General features: G+C 43.6%; 3 protein-coding genes across 6 annotated transcripts in view; 1 reads left to right on the top strand and 2 right to left on the bottom strand.

Moving 5' to 3' along the window:
- The window catches only part of iqsec3a (IQ motif and Sec7 domain ArfGEF 3a), a 32495-nt gene extending 23649 nt beyond the window's left edge, over positions 1-8846 (bottom strand). The window contains exons 1-2 of one of the 2 annotated variants that reach the window (XM_077593959.1): positions 8148-8846; positions 2448-2528 (exon numbers count right to left, since the gene is read on the bottom strand). In XM_077593959.1, the coding sequence (XP_077450085.1) occupies positions 2448-2528; positions 8148-8710 (644 nt within the window). In that variant the 5' untranslated portion in view covers positions 8711-8846. The remainder of the gene's footprint in view (positions 1-2447; positions 2529-8147) is intronic. The other variant, XM_077593960.1, reaches the window with a different exon arrangement.
- A 1738-nt stretch (positions 8847-10584) lies between these two features.
- LOC144068966 (troponin I, slow skeletal muscle-like) lies at positions 10585-13161 on the bottom strand. Of its 2 annotated transcripts, XM_077593968.1 has the most exons (8): positions 12995-13160; positions 12732-12891; positions 12419-12460; positions 11448-11489; positions 11246-11377; positions 11091-11180; positions 10840-11022; positions 10585-10775 (listed from the first exon to the last, which is right to left on the bottom strand). In XM_077593968.1, the coding sequence occupies exons 3-8, from the start codon at positions 12458-12460 to the stop codon at positions 10674-10676; spliced, it is 591 nt and encodes a 196-aa protein (XP_077450094.1). In that variant the 5' UTR covers positions 12732-12891; positions 12995-13160; the 3' UTR covers positions 10585-10673. The 2 variants fall into 2 exon arrangements, with proteins under 2 accessions (XP_077450094.1, XP_077450093.1); XM_077593967.1 differs by having other exon boundaries at positions 12732-13161.
- Positions 13162-14291: 1130 nt separating this feature from the next.
- st8sia1 (ST8 alpha-N-acetyl-neuraminide alpha-2,8-sialyltransferase 1) lies at positions 14292-23845 on the top strand. 2 transcript variants are annotated; one of them, XM_077593966.1, is made up of 6 exons: positions 14292-14676; positions 14878-15132; positions 18352-18496; positions 20871-20980; positions 22066-22158; positions 22220-23845. In XM_077593966.1, exons 2-6 carry the CDS (start codon positions 14951-14953, stop codon positions 22680-22682), a joined length of 993 nt encoding a protein of 330 aa, XP_077450092.1. In that variant the 5' UTR covers positions 14292-14676; positions 14878-14950; the 3' UTR covers positions 22683-23845. The 2 variants fall into 2 exon arrangements, with proteins under 2 accessions (XP_077450092.1, XP_077450091.1); XM_077593965.1 differs by having other exon boundaries at positions 14292-15132.
- Positions 23846-24964: the final 1119 nt, after the last annotated feature.

Genomic DNA, 24964 nt, shown 5'->3' on the forward strand with positions numbered 1-24964 from the left:
CGACGGCCCCTCATTGTACCGAGCGCCCCCGAGAGACAAACGAGGCGGCGCGTAATGGCATTGTCTCCGGACGAAAACTGTTGTCTATGCAATGCACCATGCAAAGTGTCTTCCCAGAAGGGACTGAGCGGGATGGATGTGTTTATTCGCCAAAGCGACCGCCCAAGTAACACAATCTGAACTCCATTTGGCTTTAGTATAGCATTTTACAAAGCTATTATTTGGGCGCCAACAGATTATAGTGTGTGCTATTCAATAATCTGTTCTAGAAATGAAAGGAGCCGACAAAGCCATGCTCGACAAAATTAAAAGGATTTTTTTCCTTACACTGAAATTACATTTTTAATCATGTTTTAAATTAGTTAATCTGGAGGTTCACTCTTCAAATACAGTTCAGTTGTACTTAACTTAATCTTTGTGACTAGTGTACATTTTACTGTAATTTTTCAACAAAAAAAAACCTTTACACCAGGGGTCCCAAACATTTTTTTATTTACATCTTTATGCCTCTGAATTATTGTTTTACTGGTAAACCTTAACTTTTTCACTGCCATTGACGGCGACAGACGTCCAATCCAATTTTATCGTTCGATTGCTGCCACCCCTCCCAGTCAAAATTAATTGACTGTCTACAGACTGGTCTATTTTACCCAAAATTATATATGTACGAATATATATCATTAAAAAAAAACAATTCCAAACCAAAAGTGGAATGATTTCAAGTACTCACATTTTGATTTTCCTGAAAACGGACAGAAAAAAGTTTGGACACCCCTGTTTTAGACAGTCATGTTGTGTCAGTCTTTCCGAATTTTAAGGGTTCTTGTTTGGGGGAAAAAAAATACAAATACAGCCAAAAAAGTGTGTCATAGGTAAATCAGATGGTTGCTAAAAATGACTTGAAAGCGGTGCTCTTGCAGAAAAATGAAGCAGCAGAAAGATTAAAAAGTGCTGATTCGTGGGCAGGAGGACGGACGCAGAAAATGCACCAGCAAAGTCATCAAAAATGCTTTGCTTTTATGAAATCTCTTCTGTAATCAGCCCGCCACCCTCCTCCCCTTTTGGGATCCACTTCACAAGGCGGAGGGAGATAAGCTGCGCAATGGAGAAGGAAAAGAACCCTCCAGATGTGACGAACACCTTCCTGCTGCTGTGCTGTCATGCTAACGCCACGACCTAATTCCTTGACTCAACGCCAAAGATGGTGTCTGCTCATCTAGTTGTCCCAATACTTTTTGTCCGGCTCGCATCCTTAAGCTTTAATTGCGTTGGCGTTATCAGTTCGCTGCCAATTTTCTAATTAGCAAGCAAGTCATTAAAAAATGAACTTTAACCCCAAAGTGGACTATTAGTCAGAATAGGTGACACCGAATATAAATAAAGCATCTCACATTTTCCGGGTGCGCCCAAATGTGTAAATGCATTGCCCCCGTTGACGGTGATAGACGTCCAATCAATTATCCGTTCTCCAAAATCAATACCTAATCACTAGTAGATGTCCAATCCATTGGATGGTGGCGATAGAACATTTGGGCGTCCATTGCTGTCAATGGCAGCCAATGAGTTTATTCAAATTTGATACTTAAAGAATGCCTAATGGTTTGCATATAACACGTCACTGACACACACACACACACACACACAATGAGGAGCTACATTCTAATCATGCAACATCATTTTTTCAATACAGATGCAATACTTGTGCTCATCACTTTCCAGCGTGAAAGACCCCACCCCCCCTACACACACACACACATACACACATACATTGGCACATAGTACACACAGCCTATAACAGATTTGGTGCTTTTCCAAGAACAATTCCGACACTCAAGGTGAGCACAGTGGACAGACAAAAGGCCCTCGTTTGTGAGCATGGACGCTAATGGACGAGATGGGGTGCGTGTGCAAAGGGACAGGATGTGATGCAGCGTGAAATCACGGACAACATGGCGGCACTCAACATTAAAACGCCATTTGGAACAGAAAGGGGAAAGAAATGAAAAGTGGTCTGAAAAGGAGAAGAAAAGGGGGACTTTGGGGTACTGGAGAGTCCTGCTTTGAGGTGGTTTGTGACATCAAGCACTTGGGTTTTGGGTTCAGCAATCGTGGACCGTCGTCGCTATTCATCACTATTACCCATTTTGCTATCTGCAGTCTCTGACATAGAAGAAACTGAGACTTTAGCTATCGATGCTTTTGGATAGTTGAGTTACTCACTCGAATCAAAAAGTAGGACTGATAAAATTGAAAACTAGATGATATTCTGGAAAAAGCGCTAAAAGATCCATATTATTGTCAAGTCTGCACTTGAAAATGATCAATTGATTAACAATGAGCCCAAAGCCCAAGTCAAACATTTGCAAACCACTTCGACAGACGACAGTTATGTAGCCTTTATGAAAGCGCAGTTACTAGCACTGAGTCTACCTGACACACACTCTTACCTGGGGACACAGGCCGATGACGTCTCCCCCTCGGGGGCCTCCGGGGCTGGACAGCAGAACTGATGGAGCACCGTTTGGTTGCTGGGGAGAGAAAAAACAAGAGCCGGAATGAGGAGTCGGGCCAGGCGGACAGGATGGCGTCGCCATGGAGATAGACAAAGACTCTTGGTGTCACAGAGAGCCACCCAAAAAAAACACACAAAAAAGAATGAGCTTCGGTAGCGGCATCTTTTACTTGACATGCATTTTTGGTCTCGAGTTTGGAGTTTGCATGATCTCCCTGGGCTTGTGTTGGTTTTCTCCAGGTACTCTGGTTTCCTCCCACATCCCAAAAACATGCTAAGCTGGTTGGACTGGTCGGACAGTCGTAATTCCCTGACCGGAGCTATGAGTGTTTGTCATATAGGATAGGCTCCATTAGGCTTGATCAATGAGGACGAGCCAAAATAACTGGCTTCGAGTTTGGGCAGAGAGGGTAAAGAAATACAAATGCATCTCTCAGGCCGTCCTGAAAGCTGACACAAAGACATCTATAAATATAAAGATATCTTTAAAAATACGGCCAGAAAGCTTTGCTTCATTCTCCAATGACGGACAAACAGAAGGAAAATGTGCTTTTGTTCTAGAAACACTAAAAGGCAAAAAGACAAGATCGTTGTAGTTCCACTAAAAACCAGGCACTTTGTTAGGTACGCCAGCTGACCTCCAAATGAGAAAAAAAACCTCTAAATAATAAAATGGAATCATAATGCCAGAGAGAAGAATAATGGAGTCATGACAAAATACCTGAAAAAATGTCTCATTTGATGTTATCTTGTGCTGAAATGACGACGCCAGTTAGGTAGATCCATACCTGTCAACCTCTGCCGATAACTGCCCTTATAAATGATTATGATTCACCTTACAAACCCCCAAAAAACCTTACAAACACCGTACGAGTCGTACGGTGTTTGTAAGGTTTTGGGGGGGTTTGTAAGGGGAATCATAATCATTTATAAGGGCAGTTATCGGCAGAGGTTGACAGGTATGTAGATCCAAATGCTGGGAAACGGGTGAAATTGAAAATTATTCCATTACAAAACAAACAAATCCCCCAAAACTATAGTCATGGAAACTCAGGAGGCAAAACAGGACAATGTTTTTACTCCTGGAGAGACATGACCAGTCAATAAATTCATCTCGAAACATTAATATTCAACTTTACTCATCTATTTGAATGGGAATCTTGGCAGCGATCATCCAGTCAAAACGGTTCGGACGTCCATCGCCGTCAATCTCACCCAACTAGTACATTGCTTCTTACTTTTAGACGCGCTCTCCACATTTTAACTCTCTTCAAAAACTCCCTCTCGAAGTAAAATAAAAAACTTGAAAGGCCGTTTTTTTAAGGGCGAGGAGGAACAGAACTGACATTTAAAGAAAAGCTGAAAGCAGAGCGCTCTGGGAACAGACCGGACAGACTTCTTCCTGGAGTTCATTTGCCGTCCGCGGACTGGCACTGATTTATTACTGTGAAGTTTGGGGAATGCAATTCTCTGCCTGCTTGGGGATTATTTATCTGTGTGTTGATTTGGGAGGATGGCAAACACACAGCATGTACTGTACCCCAAGTAAAAGGTCATTATAAGAGCAAAGGCCTCTTAGTTAGTCGCATACAGTGAAATCTCGTTACTATGCCACTCTTGCTATTATGGCACTTTTGGTCGGTCTCGACAAAATTTAATACAAAAGGAATTTACTATGCTACCCCCTAATCTCGCTACTACGCCACTATTGTGTGTGCTGTATTTTCAAATTCATTTATTTTTCAAATTTAGCCCACAATGTCAGCTCAGAAACGCAAGAAAACCGACTTTATGCTGCGAAGAAGGAATTGAATGGGGCATCGAATTTAAGAGAACCACCGTGAAGGGCATTCTCAGCAAGAAGGATGCAATTATTGTCAGCTATTTATTCTAATCAGCCCAGTTAAAAGATTTTGTGTTAAAAACATCATACCTAATCTGCATCAGGACTACATTCTTGTGTGGACTGACCTAACACAACAGGCAGCCGTGATCTGGTGTCAAGCGTAGGTCAAGTGAAAAACTAGCTTTATAGATTAAATATTGCTCACTTTGTGTCATACAGTACATTCCATTCCTTTTTGTTATCCCATTGTGGATGAGTGAAATCAATTTGGACTGAGCTGATGGATAATATGATTTTTTGCAATAAAACCGTTTTAAAAAACCTTTGTTACTATGCAGTGAGATTTGACTGTAGTTGCTTACGTCATGTCCAATAACGTCAATAGGTAGCATTGGGCTTATTGTAAAATTATTTTTGCTATTGAAGTCTAGTCAGTGCATCGGCTCCAGATGTTGCTATGATCCAAAACAACAACATGGTTGAACGGGGTTTCATCGGTGAGGTTTTAGGGCAGGGGTGGCCAAACTATTCCACAACTATTCCCTCAGTGGGTGTAGGCTTTCGTTCCAACCTCTAATTAGGAAACCTTCCCACAAATTCTGGTATGTTAGAAGTGGAATCAGTGGATTGCCGCTTTGCCCGCCCTTGTTCTAACGTTGCCCCGTAAAAGGAGCGTTTTCTGGATCGGGCGACCATTGTGAGTCACGCAATACCACATTACAACTCTCGAGACACTACATTAACAGAGCCGCGCTGCTGACGGTCTCCGCTCAACTTGCTCACAATGCGCCGGCAGCTCGCGGCGGAGAGAAATGAAGCAATTTTAAAGCACCCAAATGTGATATTGTGCGGTTTAGAATTCCGGCGGCGGCCGAGTCACCCCGTCGTGACCGGCAAACTGACGTGATTCCCATTTCCGCCAACGGGAGGGGACGCCCGGATAAAAGCCGAAATGGGAGGATATGAACGTATTTTTTTTACATTTGGAGAGTTCATGCTGAGAAGGTGGAGATGGATGGTGTACGTCGTAGACCCTCCTACCCCCCTTCTATCAGTCGCCCATCTATCTCAGTGCCCCCCGACGCTCATGTTTTACGGGAAAAAAGCAGAGATATATTGATTTTTACACACAAGTGGCTTTGGAGGAACCAAAATGTTCACTGTAACACACAAAAACAAACACAACAAATGCATTTATTACGTGCCTTTAATGGCATTACGAGAGGATGGCTATAATTGGCTGAATTTGGGTCATTGGAAGTTAAGTGATTCTGAACATTAGCATTCAGAATGGAATCACTATACTAGATTGTACTTCACTCTAGCGACGTCCCGATACTCAGTATCGACACCACTCCGGATACGATATAGGACGTTATTGAATTTGGTGTGTTTTCAGTACATTTTTGGCTGCTACTGCAACTGGGCAAATATATCAGCTGATTTGGGCTACAGTGGTACCTCTACATACGAGCAGCTCTACCTACGAGATGCTCGAGATACGAGGAAAATTTCGAGCAAATAATTTGCTCTAGATACGAGAAAAAATTCGAAATACGAGAAAGCCAGGTGGCCATGACATGAGAGGCTGTTTATCATTGTCGCGTAGTTTTGCCGCATCTCTTTCGTGTATAACAGATATCTACCAGCACTGAACGGTTTCTTCACACGAGTTTCCCCTACACATGGACCAGAAAACGCACAACGCGCATGCGCGGGCAAAAAGAGGGCTTTCTGGGTAATGAAGTATACTCGTGCACACAACACCGATAGCCAATGGCACCCTTTCTCAGAATAAAACTTCATTACCCACAATCTATACATTGCTTGGCTGAGCTGTTGCATTAAACATATGTTTGAGTGTCTGTATATATTAATCCAAGTTAATTTAAATTTGTTTGTTCGGTTACTAGTGCGTTGCCGTGGATTTATTACTATTAAACCACTAGTTATGTGTTACTTTGTTAATAGATGGCGAATTAGAAGAAATAAAATAAAAAATTCCAATCCAATATCCTGTTTTTGGTGTTTTTTCAGACGGTTGGAACAAAATAATTTTATTTTAGTTTTTAGTTCATTTCAATGGGAAACGTTCGTTCGAGTTACGAGAAGATCGACATACAAGCTCAGTCCCGGAACGGATTAAGCTCGTATGTAGAGGTACCACTGTACTTCTTTTGAGAAACTAATAATTTATTGTCCTCCCAATAAATAGAGAAGAGGTTCTAGGTGTGTGATAAGAAAATGTAAGACTATTTCCCTGAAATATATTTCTTTTCGCAAAAATATTCCACATTCATCCTTGTGAGAGTTCAACTGTATACCACGCATGTTATTTATGATTTCAGGTCTAATCGAACTGTTTTTTTAAAGTAGTAATGCCATAATACTCCTTGAGATACGACTAGAAACAGAACTTCTTAAAACACATTTCTCAGTTTTTGTTCTTGTATTTTCAGGAGACAAAATCATCGGCGATTAGAGTTTTTCAACCGGAGAAATTTAAATTTAAATTTATTGAAGCACGAGATGAGGAAGGTGTGCGATGTTAGCGAGCATTTCATTTTTTATTTACCGCCCAGCAAATAGATTACCCGCCCTCTCCTTCCTCTTTTTAATCAAGCAAATGAGTAAGGAAAAAAAAACGAGGCGCCGATCGGAACAATGGTGAGGACGGATGTCGGACTCAGGCGGCAATTTCGGATCTTCACGACACATCTGAGCCATTTCCTCCCAGTCGGACCCCCTAAAGTCGTGCGCTAGCGAGGTAACCTTCTCGTTTACGTCCCACGTCGCCCGTCGAACGTCAATCCGGGCTCCCATTGGCCCTTGACTGTATGATGTCACGCAAACTTCAAGCGCGATTATCTCGCTTGTCAACTTGTGTCCACATCTCAGCTCAAAGAGTTTCTTTCATATGCATTCCTGTTTTAGTGGGACAGTAAGACGTAACAGTACTAACGTTTTTATTATTATTATTATTTTAGAAATCAGTCAGGGATATTAAACAATGCAGCCAGCGTAAGGGAGCAGATGGAGCTCAGCGGCCAAGCCGGTGACCTTGAGCGCATGGTGGCGGGCAAACACATTCTCACATGGATTTGACGACAAAACCGCACTTTTCGGATACCGTTACACAACGTCACCCCACGAAACGGATTAAGAAATCCCTTCACACGTCATAAAGGCAAATCGCTTTAGTTACAGCTCGCTACAGAATTTGATTTCTAACGTTTGAGCATTATAGATGAAAGACAATGAGCTGAGTCAGCAATGTACTTGGCAAAAATGAATCTTTAACCATCTAAGCCTTTCAGTGTTTTAGTGGTTAATTTTCGAGAAACAAGAGTTTTTCCAACTGTTTTAACATGGTAATGCTTTGGAAAAGCAGCAATTCTAATTTTAGAATTTGAAAGTGAATCGAAAGCACTGGGAAAAGGTAAAATGATGTGGAAATTCTACTCATTGGGGAAAACAATATTCAGTCTTAGTCAATGGATTAAAAGAGTTCAAATATCGCCTCGTAATTCATTATGTGAAAGCTGCTCGGAATTCACTCGACTGGCCGCAATGAATTTAAAATTGCAGCCATTGTGGGGGAAATCAATAGCCATTAAGGGTCCATCGATGAACGAATCTGTGGGCGACGCCGTCGGGAATTAAGACTGAACTCGTGTCCTTTATTAGTTTGGGTTTGCATCTCAAGGTGCTAAGGTGCCATTTTTACCCGGAGGCCATCCCGCATTGAGAGTGTGTCAAATCCATTGATTACTTTGGTATTCTACTCACTCAGCCTTCCTGACCAGCCCAACCGAGCGGCACAGCGTGGCGGCGGGGGTCTGCGGGACCAGCGACTTGCAGCAGGGGCCCCTTTTGCCCTCCTCCACGACGTCCGGCCCGGCTCGCGGCGACTGAGGCGAGGCAGCGGGCACCAGCTGCAGATGCTGCGGGTGGTGGTGATGGTGGTGTGGCGGCGGCGTCGGCGTCGGAACGGGGGTAGCGGCGGGAGGAGTCGGCGCAGGAGGGGAGGAGGACCGCTGATGATGATGGTGGAGGTGCTGATGCTGACCGCTCGCCGCCTTGTTGTGGTGCTGATGCGAGTGGGCGTGCGCCAGGGGAGCCGGCGGCTGCGGCTGGGGCTGCGGCTGAGACGGACGGCGGTGCTGATGCTGCACGTACTGGTTGGGGTCCCGCAGCTGCCGGTTCTCGCCGATCAGGTCCTCCACCTTGCGCTCCAGCTCGTCGATGCGCTGCCGCTGCGTCTGGATCAGGCTCTGCTGGTTCTGCACGATGGTGGTGAGCTCCTTCAGGTACAGCACGGCTTTCATGGGGTTATCCAGCAGGCTCTCCATCACGCACACGCTCTCGGGGCTGGGGCTGCGGCGACGGAGGAGGAGGAGGAGGAGGAGGAGGAAGAGGAGGAGGAGATTCCGGGAGACGGACGCCGGCTTTGTGACGGCTCGATATTTCTCCGCCGTGTGAGGAAGGAGGGGGTTCGAGCGGCGGCTTCGGTGGAGTGAGGAGGAGTGGTCACGGCCGGCCCGTGACGTCACGACGTTGGCACGCGGGGGAAGAGTGGGGGAATCACCATTTTGACCCATTTCTGCTCTCTCTGCAAGCTGCGTTTGCGCGACCTGCCTCCATGCGTTTTAATAACAATCATTATTCCCGGGGAATAATCCCCTTTCATCTTCGACGTGGTACATGTCAAACATGACAAAACATGACAAAGCCTTGAGTGTGTACAAATAATCATGTGGCGAATCCGCGTTTGGAAAAAAAAAAACATTACAATGGGAAATTAAAAAGGTCATTTCATGACCATTGTATTAAAATGTATTGCAAATATTCAAGAGCTAATCTTCACTTGGCCAGAGATTTTGAGAACCAGTGAATGGAATTATTATAACGGAGATTCAATCACGTCATTGTATACAGCAAGACAAGCTGTGAAAATCTTACTTTTTCATGTTTTCGACCAGATTGCATCATTTATTCACAGCCACGAATAAAGCTGGCGTGGTCGTAAGTAAAATCGAACAAGGTTTGAGGGTAATCCTTTGGATTAAATGCTATCCTTGCATTGTTGACACACACAAGGCTTCCAGTGTGTTAAACGTGGACCGAGTCACTCTTGATTTAGTGTAGGACTTGCATCATCGTGATCACTTTACTCCACCTGGGATGCTAACGAAGTAAAGGACGTTCCGCCATCTTCACGCAAGATCGCGACATCCTGTCCTGAATAGTGTTTGATTGACAGAGACGGATGTTGTTGTTTGTTTTGGAAAAATATTCCTGTTTTCGCTTAGTGGAATGTCCTCTATGAGAAATAGTAATTATGTGTGGATGCACAAAAATATGTTAAGAAACCATGTCTTAAGGACGTTTGCCCTTTTCCTGGTGTCCTTCAACAACCATCTACGGCCAATGAGTATGTATAGTATAACATGACAGATGGACAAACATAAATTATGAAGCACTGTCATTTTTGTCAGTACACACAGGCGAATTTGATATGTTGCTATAAAAAAAAACGAATAAATCATCTTGGCAAGGTCAGACTTAGATAATGCCGCCATTAATCACTAACTCCTGTTATCAAGGCCTTGGTGACATGTATGGGTTAATCCAAATTCTTATTGGAGATTAAGCACTAAAATGCAAGATAACACATTTGAAAAGGCCAATAGACTTTATTTTTTGCATGTCGTTTGTTGGGTGGTGGACTCGTTTTTCTTATGATTGGCAATTCCTAGCCTTGAGGACGTCATGGGTGACTGAAAGGAAATAATTCAGGATAACTTTTTGCTTTTTAAATGTTTGCTATTGTTTTATCCTCATCAAGCATGCCGACTAGATCTCATATGGGTTCATTTTGGATCATTTCCTTGTCATTTCAGGGTACTTACAGGTTACTTCCGGAAAAATGTGGATCATTTCCTAGTGATTTAGAGGGACTTTCTTGTTCGTTTGTTAGTTCCTGCTGATTTTGGGCATTTTAGCAGCGGATGCTAGGGTGCTTCATGTGTGTAAGCGGATATCCCCAAGCTATTGCTGGTGTCACCTCTATGTTTCAGTTTCCCAAACACGCATATAGACAAAAGCCAGTAGGCCGTGGAGATGAGCAAACATGTGAGTAATGGCTCTTCTAAAGATAGCAGCTAAAAATACACAGCCCAGGTGTTTGCCATCTGCATACAAGAGATGAGAAATTCCATTCAAATGAAGGAAAAGCAGTGATTTATTTCCCCATAAAGCGTCCGTGAATGCTAATGCCTTCATTTTCCGAGTCAGGACATCGTTTTTCCATCCTTACTGCGCGGCGCCACCAGTGTCAAACATCTTCTTACGCCCTTCCATGCCGGACATGGCCTCCACGTTCTTCCGCCAGTCGCCCACTTCGGTGGTGAGAACCTGCGAGGGGAAGTGGGACGTTACATCGGAACGGTGGACTGGGGGAGACGAGCGTGGAACGAACCTTGTCTTGTTTGACGTCCTCCTTTTTGACGGACTTGAGGTTGGCGCGAAGGTCCATGGAACCCTTGTGTTTGGAGCCCAGGAGGGCTCTCATCATCTCGTCCGCAGAGACCCTCACCTTCCTCAAGGCGGGCTTTTTGAACTTGCCCCCGAGGTCTTGGACCTTGAGTTTCAGCTCGCGGATCTAGGAGATTCAAAATAAATCGTTAGTTTCCCGGGAAAAGCCTTTTCGGGGAACCGTGTTGGACTCACGTCAATGTTGTGCTTGTTGACTTTGGATTCGCAGTCGTATCGCTCCTCGTCCACTTCGTCGACCTTGGTGTGAAGCTGCTTGCACATGTTCTGGGGGGGAGGAAATTCTTGCCAAAAAAATACTCCTTCGGGTGTTTTATCTCGGTGTGGCGTACCTGCAGCTCGTCCAGCGACAATCCGGAAAGCTGCAGAGGAGGTAGCTTCTCCTCCAGGTAGCGCTCCTTCTCCTGCTCCCGTTCCTGCCTCTCGTTCTCCAGATCCTCACAAGCTCTCGTCAGGAGGAGCATCTGATTGGACACAAGCGTGTGGATGTCAGAAGGGATGCGATTGGTCGATATGGTAACGAGAAGGGCTCACCTTGAGGGAGAGCTTGCGGGAAGCTGTGATTTTTGACTTCGGCTGCAGAAGAAAAGATATTTTGTATTACGCATTTTAATGATTTTTATTCCTACGTTTCATTTCAAAAAGTCCAGTATCTGTAAAAAAAAAAAACAAGTGTGCTTCCACAGTGAAATAAGCAAAACAGTTGTAATGCTTGATAACATTACTATTTTTTTAAAGAATATCAAAACAAAATGTTAGTTATGCGAATCATAAATATAATATATAGGATAAAAAACTAAATAGCTGGGTTTTAATTTCTTAAGTGAATAACTGCATTTGAAAAATAAATTTAAATTATCTACAACCTAAGAGAAATTATTTTAAAATTGAATATTAAAAATGTATAATCAATACAAAATATATATAAACAACTAGTTTTTATTAAATTTATCAATAATAAATGAATTAAAATTATTACTACATCACAATTAAAAAACGAATTATTTAAATATGTAAATAGAACACTCATCATCTAAAAAACAAGTCTCCATGAATGGAAGAATACAAAAATACTAAATCTAAATATTACTTTTGATTTTTTTTAAAGTTGTTTTTATTTGAATTCATTTCAACTTACTAATACGAATGTTTTGATAAAAACAAATATTATATATAGAGGGCAATATAGGCACAAAACACCATATGCAATGAAAATTAAGATTGAAGTTGTGTTTCTATTAAATTGACTTCACATGAAGGTAAACAGCACTCCCAGTTCAAGACATATATGGGCAAAGCACACACGCGCAACTGTGTGTTGACAGACACGTTTAAAGATAAAAGTTATATTAATAGGAGGGACGCTCATGCGGATGCTGATAACAACGGGGGAGGGGGAAGCGGTTCGGGGGGGATAAACCCCAGGCGCTCGCCACAAGGACGGCGCGTCCCCTCTCCCCAACATGGAGGAGGATTAGTACTGGTGTGTTTGGCAATATACTCACCTTATCCCACTTGGCGTTTATTGCTGTCGTTCTGCTCTGCATCTACAACACACGAGCAGAAGGCAACCACCAAAACACATTAGGCAGACTTTATTTAGGAATTCACTTAATGTGGAACACAAACATAAATAAGGTGCAAAATGTAGGAGATTTAGACAGTGATTTTTTTTTATGTTTACCCAATGTTGAGTTTGGTTGGGAGGGAGCCTTTCAATTTTATATATGTCACACTTACTGGCATGACATATTTCATCCCCAAAAGAATTATTGTTATTCAAAATGATATGGATTGTTTAAAAATTAGAGTACTTACCTTAGCTGGAGTGCCCGTGTAGTGTTCTCTCAGTGGAAAGGCCGGCAACAATGGAGCCCCTCGGACAATGGCCGCCTTTATATCACCTCGGAGGACGGAGATAATGCATCTGCTCCATCAAGAATGCGCTGGCAACGGCCCAGGCCTGACATCGGACAGGCTTTGAAGCCACCGACGGTGGGGAAGACAGAGTGGGAGTAAGTCCCGAGGAGCCTCAATTTAAACATTGAATGCCCGTTGACACTTTTTGGACTCTTGCTCACGTGAAAGACGTTGAAGATAAAGAGGGGGAAAAGTGAGGATTTATCTGTCAGTCCATCCCGAATGTTCTGTCATTGCTCTTCAATGATCCTCAGCAGGTGGACGCGCTATTCCTGATGCAACCCTACTCCGTGCCCAGAGCAGAGCAGATGATGTCACAAGTTTTTTGTCATTGTGGGCCATTGTTTTTTTTTTAGAGCTGAGTATGTTTTCATAGCTTACACTGGTATCTTAAAAGGCCTCCTATCACGTGATGTTGTACTTATCTAGATGCAATTGATTGGACTTTGCTGAAGGACAGCCGGTAGGCCTTTTCTTTGTAAAGATGCATCCATGCCCGAACTGTGACTCTCATTTTCTGAGTCACACGGGTATGTGCTTTGGGAACCGGTTTGAACTGGTATGTTACAATCTCTTGTTCTTGGCCACCTTTCAATGTTGATAAAAACATGTCCACATACTACTCTGTTTCTACTGAGGGATATACCTTTTGCTGGCTCCTCTAGTCATCGTTTTCTTTCTTTCTTTCTTTATTTATTTATTCTTTTAAATCTGATGCCAACGTTACATAAATTATTTTTTGGGGGGTACAATTGCAATAGTTATGGTCTGTGTGAGTCTTGATCGTTTATTTTTTAATACTATATCATTGGTGTGTAAGAATCTGTGATAGTGGGACTTTAACACCAGGAAATATCTCAAACTGTGAAATGAATGAATAAATGCCGGTCCGCAATAGTTTGATCAAATTTTAAAATATAAACGACTTGGCTTTGAATGAAATAAAAAAAATGTTGGCAAGAAAGCTCCGGAACCCTGACGAGGTATCAGAGCTTAAATCAGCCAGCAGATGGCAAGATAGGCATAGCATAAACCCCAATTTTGAGTCTGTAAAGTTAACAAAACACCGGAAATGAAACCAGGATATTCCAAATAAAAGAAAGTCTCTAGTGCGTTCTTCTCCGCACCTAGTCACGTTTAACTGCACACAAGTGCAAAACGACGCCCTATTTGGCATCAATCGCCTACTGAAGAATTCCCCGTTGGTTGTTTAACAAGATTTAGCCTCGTGAAATCGTTACCTAATGTCGAACTGGTATGGCAAAATTTCCCAGACACGCGTGCAAACGTCGTGCAAAAATTGTAACGCGGTCCAGAAACCCCATAGATTTCACGAAGTTTTCATATACTATGATAGTATATGAAAACTTCGTGAAATCTCGTGCAAAAATTGTAACGCGGTCCAGAAACCCCATAGATTTCACGAAGTTTTCATATACTATCAGAAAACTTCGTGAAATCTATGGGGTTTCTGGACCGCGTTACCATTTTTGCACGACGTTTGCACGCGTGTCAGGAAATTTTGCCAGTTTCACTTGGAAATGATCAGTTTTTTACTTTGATAGTTACAGTTCCGTTCACTTCTTCGCTGCTCCTGCTGTGATTGGTAAGCCTCCATTTGAGAGAAGACCGCTTTGTTCGCTTTGTTATGGGTATTTGGGCAAGAAGAGAGTTAACAGGGTAAAGGGTACGCGCTCGGGGTGCAGGGTTCGAAATCCAGCACCCCCGACGAGGACACGCGGGGAGTCGGCGAAATGAGGGAAGAAAGGCTCTCCAGTCTCTGGGATGTTGAGGACCACCCGCTGGGAGAGACGCCACGCGGACTGACGATGGGGAAAACGAGGTTCGTCGTTAGATGCTAAACCTTAACATCTAACAGTCGGTTAAACAGAAGCGCCGTCGATCAAAAACCGGTCGGGCTTGACGATCGGCTTCGAATCCCGAAATATTCCGACCCGGTCGACCATGCCTGCCTGTCACACTCCGCCCCGCGCGCAGGCGTCATGAGGCGACGATTGCACTCTTACGCCCGGCTCTTTATAAGGCGTTAGCCGGCGAGGAGACTCGAGAGACGGACGAAAGGAGGAGGGGTACACCGGTGGGTGGACTGGGGGAGGATGTTAATGCGGTGCCACCGGGCCAAGCTGTCGGCGTCGGCAGCCTTCTGCGTGCTGATTCTCTGCTGGTTCTACGTGTTCCCCGTGTATCGGATGCCCGGGGACGAGGACATTCTGGAGGAGGTGCTGAAGCACCGGGACCACGTTTGGACGAAGAACCATACTGGCATCAACCTTTACAGGTGCGCAAACACACGCACACAATATCCTGCTACATTGTCCCTTTGTGGCAATAAAATAAATACATAAGCGTGTCAACACTTACGCAATCTTAAATTGATGCTAGCAGCGCACTCAGTAAAGCACGTGATGTGGAATTTGCAAAATAAATAAATGCCAATCATTCCATCATGAGGTGTGTTTTGAATTGAGGGAAGGCAGTTTTAATTTGGGGGGAAACAAACGGAATGATCTTGATTTATTCATTCATTTTCAACACCCCTTGTTTTTGTCAGGGTGGCGGGGGTGCTGGAGTCTATATTCCCTCTGAATTGGGGCAAAAGGAGGACTGCACCCTAGACTGGTCGCTAGTCAGTCGTAATGAACTGAACTTAATGACTACCTGAAACACATTCAGTTTTTGCCTTGCATGACCTTTTCTGTAAAATGGAACTCAATTCCTAAAACCTCCGGCGTATGATTTCCCAAAAATATACATTTCAATCTACAGTGGTACCTCGAGATACGAGCTTAATTCGTTCCGGGACTGAGCTTGTATGTCGATATTTGCGTAACTTGAACGAACGTTTCCCATTGAAATGAACTAAAAACAAATTAATTTGTTCCAACACTCTGAAAAAACACCAAAAGCAGGATATTGGATTGGAAAAACATTTTTATTTCTTCTAATTCGTCATCTATTAACAAAGTAACGCATAACCAGTGGTTTAATATTGGAACTAAAATTAGACGGATTTCGCGGAGGGTAGAGACAGCGACATACAGGGAGGAGGGGGGAGCGGGGGAGACTTTTTGCACAGGTGAATCGTAATATAACATAAACAAATTTAAATGAACTTGAATTACGATGCAGACACTCAAAAATAAGTTTAATCTAACCTTACACTAAACTTAAATCTTATTTTGTTTTACATTTTTATACCTTCTCCTGGCCGTGTTGGCTGTTTGCCCCGCCTCCACCCTCACGTTCACTATCGAAGGGCTGTTTGCTGTTGTATTCCCTTCAAAATATTCCGAAAATGATGCACACAAATGTCCTCACTATAGGATAACGTACGACCACTTGCCAACGAGAAGTAGTCTTGAATTAGCGATCGCTCCGCCAACAGGAGCTAACAGGCTAAGGAGGGGAAAAAAGCACTGAAAAAAATGCAACGCTCCGCCCAGTGCTCGCAGAGACATTACAAAGAGGGAGTTGCGACCAGAAATATTACACGAGGAGTTGCGGAGCCAGTGCCCCTGATGTTCTTATGAGCAGCCAACGAGAAGTAATATATACCTCGTATTAGCGATCGCTCCGGCATTCGCGCAGAGTGACGGGGAAAAAAACACGGGAAAATGCAACGCTCCGCCCAGTGCTCGTAGATATATGTTATACACGAAAGAGATGCGGCAAAAAAGACGCTACAATGATAAACCGTGACCGGACGTTTCGTCGAAAGACGTTTGATCGATGGACAGTTCGTCGAAAGACGTTTCGTCGATGGACAGTTCGTCGAACGGACGTTTCGTCGAACGGACGTTTCGTCGTCGCCGGGTTCGCTCGCTCTCAAAATTATAATCATGAGAGAGAGAGAGACAGACAGTTTACTGTTGAAAGCGATCAACCAGGTAATCTCGCTCTCAAAATTATAATCATGAGAGAGAGTGAGTTTGTAATTGCATTAACGATGTAAGAGCATTGATATCTAAATATCTAATATCAAAATTATCAATAAGTTGCGTATTATTGGCGTGTGTGTGCATTTTACTCGTCGCCGGATTCGCTCGCTCGCCCCGCCCCCGGATTCACTCGTATTGGTGTGTACATGTTTTTCAAACTATGGCCCGCGGGCCATATACGGCCCGTTAGGCTTTTTAATCCGGCCCGCCGACGTCCAAATTATAGTAAAAATCAATGACCTCATTCATTTCCCTTTGCCCTGCAATACCGCTCATCACTCTCAATTTAAAGACTGCTTTCTTTCGTTGAATAATATGTTCTTAATGTTGAAAGTAAATTTGAAAATACATTTTCACCTTCAATTGTGTCTTTTTCTTATATTTCAATCCCCAGGTTTGATAAATTACATTGCGTGTCCAAAAGCTGTCAAATCCATTCTGGCCTGCAAGTCAAAAAGTTTGCCCACCCCTGGTATTGACAAACTTGCCTCTTTTATACTATTATTGTCCCAAATTAAACACATTATCAATAAGCTGCCATTGACTTGCGGGCAATGTTCCCTCTAATTTTTTGTTTGTCTGGGCAGAAAGACAACCTCCCTGAGCACACTGAGTACCAGTGTGAGCAACATCATCATTGCTTGCTATGGGCACACCAGTATCACACCTGCCATAAGCAGGTGCATGTCTACTACACATAAATGATTTAGTAATAATAAAATGTAATGATTCATATCTATGAATGGGCGGCCCGGCGGATGAGTGGTTCGCGCATTGGCCTCACAGCTCTGGGGTCCTGGGTTCAAATCCAGGTCGGTCCACCTGTGTTGAATTTGCATATTCTCCCTGGGCCTGCGTAGGTTTTCTCTGAGTACTCTGTTTTCCTCCCACATCCCAAGAAGATGCATTGTAGGCTGATTGGACACTCTAAAATTGCCCCTAGGTAGGGGTCTGAGTGTGCATGGCTGTCCGTCTCCTTGTGCCCTGCGATCGGCTGGCCACTGATACAGGGTGTCCCCTGCCCCTGGCCCAAAGTCAGCAGGGATAGGCTCCAGCACCCCCCGCGAGTGATAAAGTGGATTTTCATAAATGCCATTAGAATATATGCACAAATCCGACTTAAATTTTACCTTATTTTACACATCTGTCATTCTCACTTCTCATTCTGGTTCAAATGACTTTTCTGCTGAACATGTCACTTGAGATGGTCAAGTTTCCATTTATATGCAATATTTTTCCATGATTTTTCTTTGATTTATTTAATAAGGGATAGCACATGTTAATGAACATATTTATATTCATGTTAATGAACATATATATGTAAGATTGTAGCCGAGGGCTAATTTCCATTTATAGTCCATTGTGTAGGTTGAAGACAAAGGATCATACATACTAGACACACACACGCACGCACGCACACAACAACACGCACAGCAGATTTAGACAGTTCTCACCCGATTCTACCTCTTGTTCTTCTATTTGCACAGTAAAGTAAAAAGGAATGTATTAAGAAATATTAAAATGTCAACTCATCCTGCATTGTGACGCCCCGCCCCCAGGAAGCTCCTAAGTGAATGCTGCGACCCCCAGCGTCTCTTCGCGTTGACCAAGGAGAACTCGCCGGTGGGCAAAGTTCTATGGTACGACGGCGAGTTCTACCACTCCCACACCGTCAACAATGAGACCCACTCTATATTTGTGCAGGTGAGAAAAGAGGACTTTTGTTGTTTTTGCTTTTGGCGTGCACTCAGCATAACATGATGGCGCCGTGACTTTACCATTTAAATCACGGGTGTCAAAGTGGCGGCCCGGGGGCCAAATCTGGCCCGCCGCATCGTTTTGTGTGGCCCGAGAAAGTAAATCATGTGTGCCGGCTTTCTGTTTTAGGATCAAATTCAAATGAAGATTATAGATGTATATTATATTTCTTGATTTTTCCCTTTTTAAAAATCAATAATTGCAATTTTTAATTCATTTTTTTTCTTTTTCTTTTAGTTCAAACTTTTTTGGGTAAAAACTAAAATAAATATATACCATATTTTCTGTTTTATACTAATATCGAACATAATAAAAAAATATTTTGTTTCCTTTTGAAATGAAAAACAAATGATTAAAAGACATTTTCACTTGATAAGTAAAAAAAGCTCACATAAACATTGTTTTAGATCTATTGTGATATATTAAAATGTTCAGATAAGAAAAAAAGCATTGCTTTAATAGATTAATTCAACTTTACTGATATGAGGAAGATCTCCTGTGCTGGTCAAGGTACGTGCATCAAGGCATCAATAATCGAATACCGATATACATCCAGTCAAAACAAGTTGCGACATCTTGTAAATTAAATATTTAAATTGTTAAACCAATGCTTTTTTTCTTATCTGAATATTTTAACATGTCACATTTTTTTTAAAACTGAATATTTAGGGCTGTTGATCCAGTTCTTTTAATCCATTTTTTTTCTAAATATTATATCTGAAATGGTCCGGCCCACACGAAATCGAGTTGACGTTAATACGACCGCGAACCAACCTGAGTCTGGCACCCTTGATTTAAATGATGGGTGTGTCCTGGGCACACTCAAAATCTTTCATTCGCCTACAACTTGTCTTTACATACATGATGAGGATGAGGAGAAAGGCCCTCTGGATGTATTTTGAACCAAATAAGGTTCTCTCGTTCCATAACGGAGGTGTTTTGGGCCTGCTCTAATAATCCAGATGATCACCGAGGCCTTGGAGCGCTGTGGTAAAATCCTGCTGAAAAGGAAAAACGATTGCATATTAAAGATGTTGCAACTCGTTTTGACTGGATGTATATCGGTATTCGATTATTGATGCCTTGATGGAGGTGAGATGAATATCTGACCCTAATTTGCAGGCGCGAGCTGTTCACGCTCATTCATGAAGGTGCAAGTGAATAGAAATACACATAAGAGAAGCGGAAAGCTTTCACAGGTTGGATGGAAAAATTGTACAAAAATTGCTGGATTTTTTTTCCCTCTGATTACACAACTGTTTTAAAACTAAAGTAGCAAAAATTTCAAACAGTTTGCATTATGCATTTTTCTTTCATGTCGTGTCAAGTAAAATTGCATAGTTTCTCCCCATAAGAATGGTTTAAAAAAAGCACAAGTTACCTGAGAAAACGCTTTTTTGTAGCCGTGATTAGCTCATTCGTACACCGCCGCTTGGTCCTCGCTCGTTCTTTCCCACGTGACTCTGCGCGACTATTTTTAGCACCTCATTTGCAGGCCTGTTTTTGCCCCGGCCGATGCACACTAGCTTTTTTGCTAGTGCTGTGATTGCAAAGACGAGCTTTCATTCCCGGGCCTCTTCTTGTACTTGGCCATCAGCCAGGGAATGTACTAGATATAAAATCTGGTTGGATCATACTCTGTACAGTAGGGATGCACAGAATGCGGCTACAGTGAAACATGTTCCTTTACAAAGGACAATCTCACATTTTTACAGGACAAGTTTGTCTTTATGATAAAGATTTCAAGAAGATCATTTTTTTCAGACTATAAATCGCACGATACCTAGTCTTTTTTTAATAAAAAGGAGATCAACAACAGATATTTAATCCTGAAATTAAAGTTGTAACGACAACCAGGGCGACACGGTGGTGAAGCGATTATCACGTCAGACTCGCAGTTCTGCGACTGAGGGTTCGATTCCAGGTCCGGACCTTCTTGTGTGGAGTTTGTATGTTCTCCCCAAAATTGCGTAGGTACTCCGGTTTACTCCCTTATCCCTAAAACATGCATGCTAGGCTAGCTGGTTGACGACTCTAAATTGCGATTAGTTGTCCTTTGTCTCCTTGTGCCCTGCGATTGGCTGCCCACCGATTCAGGATGTCCCCCCGTGTGTTAGCCAGGCTTGCTTCAGAAAGGATTTTTAAGGCAGAGGCGGCGAGATGAGCTCGGTTGTCTGCGTCACTCCTGGTTACTTTTATCCTAAAATCTTACACAGGATGAATGCAGGAAATTGGTAGAAATCATTTGAGTTTAGGGGGCTGTCTGGCAGTGTGTTGATCTCCTTCCCTGTCATTTCAAGAACATCGCTGTTTTCTCCAGGCCAACCCTCTCCCGCTCCCCCTGAAGAAGTGCGCCGTGGTGGGCAACGGAGGTATCCTCCGGCACAGCCACTGCGGCCGGGACATCGACAAGGCCGACTTTGTCATGAGGTGACCGCCGCCGCCGCTGCTGCCGCAAGCCGCAGGCTTCTGCTTGGCATTCCGTCCTTGAAAGTGGAGAAACTCCGGTTGGACAGGATGTTCCACCTACAAAAAAAGAGCCTTGTGTCACTCTGGCTGCTTTGCATAGCAAAACATTGACAGCTTCAAACAAAAACACTAATCGCATCTGTGGACTATAGTTGGGAGTACATTAACGACTACTGTTTTCCTGATCTTCGTCATAGTTCACCACCCATGACTAGCTGTTTTCATACCTGTCAACCTCTGCCGATAACTGCCCTTATAAATGATTATGATTCCCCTTACAAACCCCCCAAAAACCTTACAAACCTTATCGGCAGAGGTTGACAGGTATGTGTTTTATTTGTTTGACTGCAGCTAGCTAACATATTAGATTAGAACTTTATTTCATCCCGTATTTGGGAAATTTCTTGGTTGCAGTAGCAAGACAGACACAAGACACACAAGACATTGTAGACCTAAGTAAGAAACTGGAGCCACACACAGGAAGTCAGTAGTTCTTACAGTCATGGAGATGACATAACACAAGGAAGCATTATACCTGTCAACCTCGGCCAATTGCTCCCCTTATTAATGATTGCAATTCCCCTTATTAAGCGATACAAAACCATACAAATGCAACGTGGCACAAATTTACTCACATAGGGCACACTTAAAAGACTAAAATTTGCTCCAAAGTAGAGAGGGTGACCAATCAGTATGCACTAAATTCAAGATTCTGTATGACGTGGACAGGTTGACTGTCTGGGTACATTGCTTGCTGACACACTATATTTATATAGTGAAAAGGCAGACGTGTGAAAGGGGAATGCGCGTCTGCATATCATACTTAAAGCATGACAATATTAGCAGTCGATGATGACGTTTTCGTCTGCTACCAGTGACCGAAACGATCCGGATTAGAGCCGAGATCGGTTTTGACAAAAAACGTACTTAAAAAAAATCCTGCACAAAAGTAGTTATAAGGCGTACACAATTCGAAATGATCAAAAAATGTATAAAATACGGGAAAACCGTATAAGTTGACAGGCATGTAACATGTTTTCCTGCAGGTGTAACCTCCCACCGCTTTCTAAGGAATACGTGGATGACGTCGGCACCAAATCGCACCTGGTGACGGCCAACCCTAGCATCATCGGGAGGAAGTGAGCATGCATACGTTTTACGGAACACACGGAATAAATGCCTAACGAGTTTTCCCCTCAGATACCAGAACCTGCTGTGGTCCCGCAAGCCCTTCGTGGAGAACGTGAAGGTGTACGGCTCCAGCTTCCTCTACATGCCGGGCTTCTCCACACGTCCCGGGACGGAACTGTCGCTGCGCGCCGCCTACGCGCTGGCGGACTCTTCGTCTAACCTCACCATGCTGTTCGCCAACCCGAACTTCCTGGGCAACGTGGGTCTCTTCTGGAGTGCGCGCAACGTGCACGCCCGCCGTCTCTCCACGGGCCTTTTCATGGTCAGCCTGGCTTTGGGCCTGTGCGAGGAGGTCAGCGTCTACGGTTTCTGGCCCTTCCCCTTTGACCTAGACAAGAAGCCTATCAGTCACCACTACTACGACAACATGCAGCCCCACCGCTGGTTCCACGCTATGCCCGAGGAGTTCGTGCAGCTGTGGGAGCTTCACAAAAGCGGGACGCTGCGCATCAATCTGGGAGGCTGCGTTTAATGCTGAGGCTGGATCTTGCGGCCTTTAGCCAAAAAGGTGAGGGGGAGGAGCTTTGGGAATTGGAATCCCTTCTACCCTCTCATCATGCTTGCACGGCTCTTCCGCGGGTATTCTGGCTTCCACATTCCTAACTAATGCATGTGAGCTTGAGTCACTCGAAGTTGTCCTAAACAGGCAATTTTTGGGTTACTGATTAAAAGAAAAAAGGGGAAAAATGGGAAAAGGAGCTGTTGTTGTTGCTCAGGATCCATGAAGAAACATCAATTTCGCCACACGCACAACGTTCAGTCCCTCATGCACAAGACGGGCTTTTTTTCTCAACTTTTTTATACCATACAAATGCTGATTTTGACAGAAGAGTTCACTGAAATGCTAACTTGTTATGTACGGAAACGTGGCATGTGTTCTGGTTTATGATTTCTTAGTCAGGATGAAAGTTGAGTGCCTTTTCGTATTAGAGGTATGAATAAATCATTCAAGCATCATTATTAGTCTTTTTCAGGCTGCTGTTGATCAGCCTAATGACGTTATTCGGGTAAATTTGTTAAAGGGAACTCAATGTAGTGGCGAAACCGTGGCCCCTAGCGAATTACAATTCTTGGCCACGTTTACACGACAACGATCATAAGTTTTACCGATTTGCATGTTCGTCAGTGACACCGCGGATCGCGTTCGCCTTTTTATGGATGCTTTTTTGACCACCAAGCAATGTTCCCTCTAAGCTGCGCGCGTGCGCAATTGCGCACTACTCTCGTCTTCTCTGCGCAGCAGCAATCGTATGGCGCGCAGTAATTTTTTTTTTAATTTTTTTACCCCTTTTGAGAGCATTTTGAGCCGTTTGGCGAATGGACTTATATGGACGTTTTTTTGCCTCCATCGCGACATCATCGCGACATTTTACCGAGGAATTCACTTCCCTGGGCTCGGTTCTAATGTCCAAAGAGCTCTAGTATTTGTATTTAATCATTAAACGCTGTTTTTGGCTGGATTTGACCGAATTTGAGAGCATTTTGAGCCGTTTGGCGAATGCACGTATATAGACGTTTTTTTGCCTCCATCGCGACATTTTACCGAGGAATTCATTTCCCTGGGCTCGGTTCTAATGTCCAAAGAGCTCCAGTATTTGTATTTAATCATTAAATGCTGTTTTAAGATGGATTTGACCCGATTGCTGTCATTTTACGGCTCGGTTCTGCTACATCTGCCCGCCCAAGAGTGCTTATTCCGGGGCTGCCATGCCCGCCCAAGAGTGCTTATTCCCGGGCTGCCATTGATGGTAGACTAATAAATTGAGTGATGAGCGGCAAAGGGAAATTAATCATTGATTTTTACTATAATTTGGACAACGCCGGCGGGCCGGATTAAAAATCCTAACGGGCCGTATATGGCCCGCGGGCCGAGGTTGAAAAACTTGTACACACATGATCCGGGGGCGGTGCGAGCGCACAAATCCCGTTTCGGCGAAACCTCCGTTCGGCCGAACGGCCGTTCGGCGGAACGTCCATTCGGCGACCTGCCTGTCTGTCAAACGTCCGTCGGCGAAACGTCTTTAGGCGAATCATCCGAGTACCGATGATGTCGCTCACACTGGTACTCCGTGCGCTCAGGGAGGTTTTCTTTCTGCCCAGACCAACGAAAAATTTGAGGGAACATTGCCGCCGAGCAACTTGACCCTCGACGTTAAGATAACGTCACTCGCTGAGCCCAAAAAGGGATTTTTTTTAATCAATTTTTTTTAAGTGTTCTTGCCTCGCTCGCTAATCCACTACATCGCTGATAAAATTATCCCTCGTCTTTTTTCCGACCACGTGTCTGGTGAATAAAAAAATGAATTCTTCTCTGCTTTAAATGACTCGGTAATGAGCATAATCAAGGTTTGACTTGACTCTTGTTGACTTTTCGCTGGAAATATCGACACCTACTGTTCCGGAGTACAGACAAAATTCGGTCGATGCAAAAAATTTGAGATGTCAACCTAAGTTTACGATTTTCTTTGCATTTTTCAGCCCCCAAAATGCTGTGTCCATGTAAGCAATGGGCCTCTCGGGAAATGTTTTTGCGTTTTCAATGCCGTCGGCGTTGTCGTGTAAACGGCCAAGTGGCGTAACGTGATTTGCTGTGTTGAAGGTGATATTTCATTTATACCATGTGTTCGTTCCACGCTGTTTGCTACTGAGACGTTAAGGACTGTTGGGATTTAACGGAAATTGTAATGTGATTTACTGCTTCGGATTTAGATTAAAAGGTTCATTTTGTAGCTGATCCCAGCAGACAACTGCTTT

Source organism: Stigmatopora argus, chromosome 23 (genome assembly GCF_051989625.1).
Source record: "Stigmatopora argus isolate UIUO_Sarg chromosome 23, RoL_Sarg_1.0, whole genome shotgun sequence".
In the NCBI taxonomy this organism is placed as follows: Eukaryota; Metazoa; Chordata; class Actinopteri; order Syngnathiformes; family Syngnathidae; genus Stigmatopora; species Stigmatopora argus.